At 48.7% G+C, this 8123-nt stretch overlaps 5 protein-coding genes across 5 annotated transcripts; 2 read left to right on the top strand and 3 right to left on the bottom strand.

Moving 5' to 3' along the window:
- Nucleotides 1-119: 119 nt before the first annotated feature.
- Nucleotides 120-1615, bottom strand: TERG_00294 (uncharacterized protein). The gene has a single exon (XM_047747571.1). It carries the CDS (start codon nt 1243-1245, stop codon nt 379-381), a length of 867 nt encoding a protein of 288 aa, XP_047603530.1. The 5' UTR covers nt 1246-1615; the 3' UTR covers nt 120-378.
- Nucleotides 1616-1764: 149 nt separating this feature from the next.
- TERG_00293 (uncharacterized protein) lies at nt 1765-2574 on the top strand (the record flags this gene model as incomplete). Its single annotated transcript, XM_003238257.1, has 2 exons — nt 1765-2013; nt 2071-2574. The coding sequence occupies 2 exons, from the start codon at nt 1765-1767 to the stop codon at nt 2572-2574; spliced, it is 753 nt and encodes a 250-aa protein (XP_003238305.1).
- A 314-nt stretch (nt 2575-2888) lies between these two features.
- Nucleotides 2889-3637, top strand: TERG_00292 (uncharacterized protein; the record flags this gene model as incomplete). Its single annotated transcript, XM_003238256.1, has 4 exons — nt 2889-3238; nt 3305-3347; nt 3413-3515; nt 3567-3637. 4 exons carry the CDS (start codon nt 2889-2891, stop codon nt 3635-3637), a joined length of 567 nt encoding a protein of 188 aa, XP_003238304.1.
- An 831-nt stretch (nt 3638-4468) lies between these two features.
- On the bottom strand, nt 4469-5100 carry TERG_08649 (uncharacterized protein; the record flags this gene model as incomplete). The annotated part of the gene is made up of 2 exons (XM_003238255.1): nt 4469-4638; nt 4698-5100. 2 exons carry the CDS (start codon nt 5098-5100, stop codon nt 4469-4471), a joined length of 573 nt encoding a protein of 190 aa, XP_003238303.1.
- Nucleotides 5101-5193: 93 nt separating this feature from the next.
- Nucleotides 5194-8018, bottom strand: TERG_08648 (uncharacterized protein; the record flags this gene model as incomplete). Its single annotated transcript, XM_047748992.1, has 4 exons — nt 5194-7074; nt 7133-7231; nt 7304-7516; nt 7584-8018. 4 exons carry the CDS (start codon nt 8016-8018, stop codon nt 5194-5196), a joined length of 2628 nt encoding a protein of 875 aa, XP_047603529.1.
- Nucleotides 8019-8123: the final 105 nt, after the last annotated feature.

Genomic DNA, 8123 nt, shown 5'->3' with positions numbered 1-8123 from the left:
TCATGAGCAGTGGCTGGTTGGTTGGCAGTTTCAGCAGACTCTTCAACTGGCTCTTCATCCGGCTCTTCATCTTGTTCCTCCTCTGCTTCAACTATGGTAGACGGGGTGTTCGGCTCTTCTTCTTTCTCACGGGTAACAGGAGCGGCTCTAGCTTCAGGGAACAGGACACGGGGTTTGATGGATGAACGGGTCAGAGGGCGGATGCGGGGTATAGACTCGGATGTGAGTTCGCTGCGAGATGCCAAAAGACCCAAGTCATCATCATCATCTTCTTCTTCCTCTACCTCCGGTTTGAACTTGCGGAACACCTTCTTGCCTCGGCTAAGGAGAATAATTAGCATCAAAAGTAACCTGGAATAAATGAGACGCTGGATACACTTACAAAACATAGAGTAATCCGTCATCTCGACGTATAGCCTTGTCCACGTTCTTGTCCCGCTTGCGACTACTTTCGTCGAGCTTCCTGCCTTTGCCAGCGTCTGCGGAAAGCTTGGAAGAGGATGGTTCACCATCAGCAGGCTTGCTGCGGAAGGGATTGTCTGGGCTATTGTTCACTTGGGGAATTCGATCTCGAGAGTCGGTAAAGATAGCTATAGGCTCCTGACGAGCCTGCTGAGGGTCGGTCTCAAAGCTCTCAAGTGAAAAACCTGAGTACTTCTTGGAACGCTTGGGCATCATGGCTGCTGGGTCCTGGGCAGGCTTGGAGCTGCTGGAAAATAGAGTGCGAGCTGTAGGTCCAAGGTCTTCGATTTGCTTCTTACGAGGAGTCTTCGCCGGCGTAGGAAGCATTCCGTTGGCAGCCAAGCTGCTGTTGGTATTGGCATCCATTGTGCTTCTGTATGAGGAAGAAGAAGAAGAAGAGGAAGAGGAGTGAGGAAGTGAAGATGAAAGAGGTTTAGATCTGACTCTGCTGTTCTTTGGTGGTGGTGAAAGAGAAGGAGAGTTCATGTCCAGTCTTTCACTTCTTCGCTTAGGAGAGCTAACTTGTGAGTGTGGTGGAGAGTAAGTAGCTCTACCACTGATGCCAAGCTGATGTAGCTCCTGATCGCGTCTTAAGGCGTGTTCTTTAACAAGACCAGTCGTACTCGCGTCTAGAGTAGCAGCAGAGCCACTGAACAGATGTTGCTGGTCAGCAATGCGTTTGGAGCGACGAGGGGAATACGGCTCGTAGTTGTCGTATCGAGAGCCGTAGCGAGGAGTGGGAGGAGTCCTGATAGCGGACGACGACGGCGGGGTGGTAGTCATCTTTGCGTGGTTGCTGGTTACCTGGTTACCAGGCCAAAACAGGGTGTTTGTTGTATGTAGGGTCTTATCGCTGTCCTCGACTATCACGTTCTCATGGGGCTGGGTGGTTCCGGGGAACAAAATAGGTGGTAAAGCGCGGTCTCGATGCTCAAGTACTCGTCCACAGCTGCTTTCACACTGCTCTGACTCCAGTGTCTGTCTCTTAGTGTCTGTTTGCCTGGTTGCTTGTCTTCTTTCCTGTGTATACAAAGTGCTGAGGAAGAAGAAAATCTGGTGGTTGGTAAGAGATGAAGTTGAAAATTGCCGTTTTAGTCTTTCCAGCCACACAAAACTAAAAAAGGCAAAAACAGGGACGCGCACGGCCCACTAACAACAAAGGCCCAAAGGGGCTTAGCGTGGTCTTTGCTCCCACTTTGACATTTTAAAGATAGTAGCTGGGAGGGACAAGAGAGAAAGACAGGAAGACAGGAAGCAAAGGAACAGCAGAGACGAAGGGACAAGGAGGAAGAGCTGCGAGAGATGGGGACACCCACTGCAGAGATGGACGGGTTACGACTACAGGAGAAGGAAGAGCCCGGCTGGGATGCGCGGACAGAACAAGGTTCGCGACAGGCAAAGGAGAGCTACCACCAATACACCAGCGAAGAGGCACGGGAAGAGGACGATAGAGAAACAGCTCTGCGGGCAGAGCTCAAGTCGGTACGAGATATCAATTCTGTGATAGAAGGCGTTGTTGAAAGCCTGGAACGTGCAAAGGGAAACATGGAGGTATGGACTTCTGTCATATACTGGAAATGCCTAACTGCTAACATGAGTCTGTGTTAGAGCGTTGCCCGGACGGTTTCCTCTGCCTCTACCCTACTTGACACCTGGACTCGCATTCTTTCCCAGACGGAGCATAACAGAAGACTCGTTTTAGATCCATCGTGGCAGGGTGCTACTCAAGATATGGCCGATATAGAGACCGAGGCTCGTGAACGACAACAAGAGGCAGAGCGAAGAGAACTTGAGCTCCAAGAGCGGAAACTAGCACAAGAACGTAAGGCCGAGGAAGAACAGCGGAGGCGAACAGCACAAACATCGTCAACCACTAGGGCAAGGCGCGGCATTGCGAGGCCGTCCACAACACGAACAGGAGTGAGTCGCACTCAAAGCATTTCTCGAACACAGGCTGGACAGCCTTCTACACGAGTGCCTACGAGTACTACAAGGGGGATACCTACTGCCAGAAGAGCTGGTGTCGAGTATGGGAGAACCTCGGCGATTGCAAGGGGCCGGGGAAGGGTACGAGGGCCGTGTGACGACTACCCTCCAAGCCAATGTAAATAGACATACAAGCGCGATACCCTCAAAAAAATGTTAGAAATGAGTGAGAAGAGCCATCTTCATCAAATGTATAGACTGTCAACCCCAAGCAGCTACGTAGCATAGTGACGTATTTACATCACGCCAAGCCTCCCGCGTCTTAAGCTCTTCGGGATAATAACACCAAAAACTTAAGTTAGCTAACTAGCTACCTACAGCATCAGTTGACCACATGGAGAGGCAACCACATTCAAAAAGTTATCCACGTAAAGATATCAACACCTCTACCCATGAGCATGAGCATGCCCTAGACTACATCTTGATTTGCTCTAACGACCATGAACTTCGCGCCCTACCAGGACCAGTCCCCCGACATCGAGCGCGCGCTCTCCCCGCCCCTCGCAAATGCCAACCGCATACATACTGCTTCTCCCCGTCACACACCCTCACCACTGAACCAAAACCACCCACGGAACTCATCAAACCTTGACAGAAACACACAAAATAATGCGCAAGGGTTTGGATACGGCTATGGAAGAGACATTGAGGGAGGCCGTATGAGCTTGGGCGCGTTCGAGACCAGTCTCCCACTACGTATGGATTACGAAGCTATGCTGGCATACCTCTTGTTACCTCCAGCAGGAGGGGTATTTTTACTTTTGACGGAGCATAAGAGTGATTATGTGCGGTATGTTCTACGTCTCCTAGACCTTCTTAGTGAAATATATATGTGCTGTTCTGACTTGTGAAATAGATTCCATGCATGGCAATCTAGTTTGCTTTTCACCTTTATGTTTGTACGGATATCTTTCTGCATACCGATATTTATACTCCCCTCGCCTTTATTTCTAACAAAACCTAGGTTGCTCATATGTTATTTGCTTGGTCAAGTACTATATCCTGGTTGTTGTTCATATTCAACCTTGGCCTTATTGGGTTCCTGAGCATGCATGCCTACCGTGACGGTGAGTAGATATATATGCTTTACATCTATTAAACTACTGACATCAGTATAGTCGATTCCTTGGAACATTATCAAGTTCCTGTCTTTGGGCCTTTAGCCAACTCTTTTGTTGATGACGAGTGATACCACCTATAAAAGAGTCTGCTATAGGTAACTACTTAGGATAAACCCTGGCGAGTTTTCTCATGCCCTCTAATAATACCCGTCGCTCATCTATGTTTACATTTACTTTCTTCAATACTCCCCTTATCTATCATATTTTTGCTGTCTCTGACGCATATTTTCACTCTATTAAATGTATACGACCTATTACCCGCCCTAGCATCCCAATTAGCTTTTTTTTTTTTTTTTTTTCTATTCTTTTCTCCTTTTTTTTGTATATAGTTACCATAGAAGAATACGCATAATTTACGTCTATCACTCTAAAAGGCGTAATACCGAAAGCATCTATGGATATGGGGCTGCATTATCAAGGAAGTCATAGCTAACAAATTGAATACATAGTAGGGAAGGAAAAATAACAGACGCGTAATACACTTGCTGACATGAATGACTTGCGTGGCAACAAATGAAAATATCGTAAAAAGGGGTCGAGTGGATTTGTAGCTGAAGCAAGTTCAAAATGGTCATCAAGTTGTTAAATATTCAGAAGGCTGAAAGGAGTGTAAGTGCGTGAGCCGAACACAAGGGGGAAAAGTATCACCAGGGAAACGTCAGTGCAAGTAAGTGACGGCTGAGCCAATAGGGTAAATAATGAGTACGAGGGACAAAAAATCAAAGAAATCAGAAAAGAAAAATTGAGAACGGGCATGAAGTCCTCATATTGACCGGGAAAATATCAAGATTGTACAATCAACCCCGATAAATGACTGGGTATAACTAATTCAAAAGACCCAAGGGTAAAAAGGCTGGAAAGTGAGCGATTTGAAGTTAAGTTAGATGGAATGGTAGAGTTTAGCAAGGCTGAAGGTAATTGCTGGGTACAAGGCCTGGACGAGTTGGCTGATTGGTGATTTCAGCCTCCCACCATCCATCGTCTTGATGCCTTAGCACGGCGAGGATGTCTCCTTTGGCAAACCCAAGTTCTTCAGGGATGGCTGCAGTATAAGAATACATTGCACGAGCTAGAGGTAGAATTAGATAAGACTGATTATCGAAGTTGTAAATATGGAGTGAGACTCACCAAAATGAAGAATTGGCCTGCCATCGCGGCTGATTGTTGGAGCTTCCGCCATTATCACACTCCTGCTTCCTGAATGTTGATCCTGGGCCCCATGGCCGTAGTCTGGAGTGGCGCTATAGTACATGGAGTGAGGGCGTTGCTGCTGATGATGGCCATAGACATTTCCACCCTGATATCCGCCCTGATACCCTCCTTGATATCCTCCTTGATATCCTCCCTGATACTCACCCTGGTAAGGCGGATAACCGTCGTTGTGGCCTCCCATATGCTGGTTTACATCATTGGTCGACAGTTGGAGCTCCATTCCACTTGCACTTGCGGGCCGTTCTGGTCGTCTGAACTGGGGTTGAGGAGAGGCAGACCGTCTGACATTATTCGGGGGGTGGATCATTACGAACTCCATTGCGTGTATCGGGTCTCACTTCGTTTCGTGGTGGTTCATTTCCTACATCCTGTCTAACATCCTGTTTCGGTGGTTCAGGTCGTGCATCTTGTCTCACTTCTGTCGGGGTGGTTCGGTTCGCACTTCATTTCTAACCTCATTTTTTGGTGGCTCAGCCCGTGTCTCCTGTCTTGCTTCATTACGTGGTGGTTCATTGCGGACTTCAGTTCGGATAGTATTTCTAGTCTCTGTTCTAGACTCATTGCGTACCTCTGGCCTCACATCGTTTGGAGATGCTTGACGGGAGTATTGAGGAGAACGAGAGGGCTCCCGGACAATCTTCGTAGGAGTGGCAGATTGTGAGTGCGAATGTCTATACCTACTATTCATACTCTCCGACTTATAGGCAGGTGTTCTTGGCTGAGGAGCATTGCCGAGTTGAGAGCCTGGGCGTGTAGTAGTATTCTGCTGTGGTTGAGGACTCGGAGATCTCTTAGGAAGAGGGGATGTAGCCCTCGGGATAACCTGGTCAACAGTATTGGCTCTTTCCCGAGTACGAACTGGTTTGCTGAAGAGACTTTGAGCCTGACCAACATATTTGCGGGTGGTTTTGTGCATTTGCGCGGCCGTGAAAGCGGGCGCTGGCGCATCTAGGCGCTTGACGGACGTATCCTTGTATGACGGAGGAGGGCCTTCACGATGAGAAGTAGAGGGCCTATTGGATGCTGGTGCAGAAGCTGGGGTGGGGGCAGTCGCGGGAGCGGGAGCAGGAGCGGAAGATTGCGCTTGAGCTGGGGCGGGCGCAGGTGCAGATGTAGACGCTGGGGGAGCTGGGCTTGCAAGTCCTGCGTATCTATCTGCAGATACACGAATAGAAGCCTGCTTTCCAACACCCTTCAGGTCGGCGAGGGCCTGGGCAATTGGGTCAACATCCCCATTTGTAGGTTTGGCCTTGCTTGCCTTAGCGGCGTCAGGGGATGCAACGTCAAACACGTTGTTTCCAACGTTCAGTTGGAAATTTGCTCGGGGATCAACAGGCTCCGGGCTGGGAGCCCGATGCTTTGGACCCAAGTCCGACTGAGTTCCCAAGAGAGCTCTTGTCTGTTTAGGTGGTGCAGCCCATGTTCTGCGATTCTGTGTTGGTGCAGGAGCAACAGATTGTGCCCGACGATCCTTTTCATGTTTGCTCTTTCTGCGGAATGGACTGTTGCTGAAGAAACCACTTCGTTTTTTCTGGACCTCTTTTGTTGATGTCGCTGAGTTGGGTGGTTGGGTCTGAGTAGGGGCCGGGGCCGGGGCCGGGGCAGGGGCTGGAGCGGGTCCAGGAGCTGGTGCAGGAGCTGGAGCAGGCGGCGTACCGACAGGAGTATACTTAACTGGAGATTGATGACCACTCGGCGGCTCCATACTCGAGAAGGAGGTGGGGTTAGAGAGATCACTTTGAGAATCTCTAATTGACGGAGTAGCAGTGTTCCTTTCTGAAGGTGGCCCGGGGCGGCAGAACATCGTCATGCCATCAGCTGGATACTCGTTATGGGGAATACTAGCCGGTATTTCACCATGCTGGCTTGGCTGGTAATTAGGAGGGACATGCTGCTTCCTTCGTGGGTCTGACGCAGGAGATCCAGAAGCTGGAGGTGGAGCAGAGGGCTTCTTTTGGGGTGTCATTGTGTTTTCGCGGCTTGACTGAGCAGGGTGAGAAGATGGAATTATGTGGTGAGCAAGCTCCGAGTCGGGGTCATGGTGTGATTCGTAAGTAGAAGGCTGGGGCGAGGAGCTTCTATATGCAGGGTTGATAGTGCGTTGAAACTGCGCAATGGAGTAGTTTTCCTCCTCTGACGCCTCAGAAGCTGTGTCGTTCAAGTCACCTCGACAAAAGTTGATATACTTGGGGGCATCAGGAATTTCCTGTCCAGTGGACTTCTCCTTTATAAAAGAAGCGATGTCTTTCTCGACCTCACAGTCTTCTAGTGAGACTCGAATTTTCTCATAAGACTAAAGTAAAATGGGTTAGTCTCTAGTAAAGCAGTATGCACTTCACTCATTTACTTACTGCATCGTCACTAACACATGCAGTTGATGCAATGTTGGCATAATTCCACAAACTGCTTTTTGAAAAGTCCAGTCTTTCTTCCTCGAGATCTTGGAATTTCTAACGGCGATAGTCAGTGATCAATTTCGCTCTTTTTTTTAAAAAAAAAACAAGAGGCGTGGTATCACTTACATCACATGCTGCTTTCCACTCTTTATTCCATCGACCAGTAGTCTCTTCCAGCACCTTGATCGCAGCTTCATATTCGCTACTATTTGAAGCCAGCTGTATTTGGGTCTTCTCAAGCTTCGCCTTGTTTTTACGCTCTTCCTGTCCCATGACCATATGGCCTTGGGCGAGGTATCCTTTAATCCTAAGGCAGTCCTGTTCATATCTATCTCGTGACTAGTATACGTTAGCATTGAGTAGTGAAGTAACAGGGCTTGTACGGGGGTATCCTATGGGAGTATACCTTATTCACAGCGTGAGTCTGCTGCATCTTAATCTTTAAAAGCTTCTCGATGCCATTCTGTACAATCTTCCGCCTCTCCTTCATTCCACCAGCAAATGCGGCGAGTGGTTCTTCCAATTCGGTCTTCATCTGCGATGCAATTGCGGAGTGTGTCTTGCCAATTACTTCTGTCTCCCCTCTGACAGTGTCCAGTGATGACCGGAGCGTTCCTGACTCGTGTGCTCCAAGGGGCTTGCGGCAGAGCGCCAGGAGCTTCCGAGCATACTCATCCTCGATAGCGGCGCGTGCTAATTTAAGTATGTCAGCAACCATCCATTTATCCAAGATACTCCTTCTTGAAGCTCGGCAACTCACTGCTATAGAAAGACCGTAGTTCATCGCATGTTGACTTTGCATTGTGCATGCGTTCGAGCATAGGCAGGACGCCAGCGTCATCTTTGCCCCAGAAGTTATTCGCAACTAAAACAACGGTTAGTCGAAGCTTCAGAAACAAAGCTGTGAGCGTGGAAAGTATCAACTTACATGATAAAGAAATGGAAG

Source organism: Trichophyton rubrum, assembly GCF_000151425.1.
Source record: "Trichophyton rubrum CBS 118892 genomic scaffold supercont2.1, whole genome shotgun sequence".
Classification (NCBI taxonomy): domain Eukaryota; kingdom Fungi; phylum Ascomycota; class Eurotiomycetes; order Onygenales; family Arthrodermataceae; genus Trichophyton; species Trichophyton rubrum.
The sequence above is the reverse complement of the archived record's forward strand: the minus strand, read 5'-3'. Positions and strand labels throughout refer to the sequence as shown.

Excerpts from the sequence above, each read along its gene's own strand:
- TERG_00294 (XM_047747571.1), bottom strand. The coding sequence starts at position 1,245 with ATGACTACCACCCCGCCGTCGTCGTCCGCTATCAGGACTCCTCCCACT.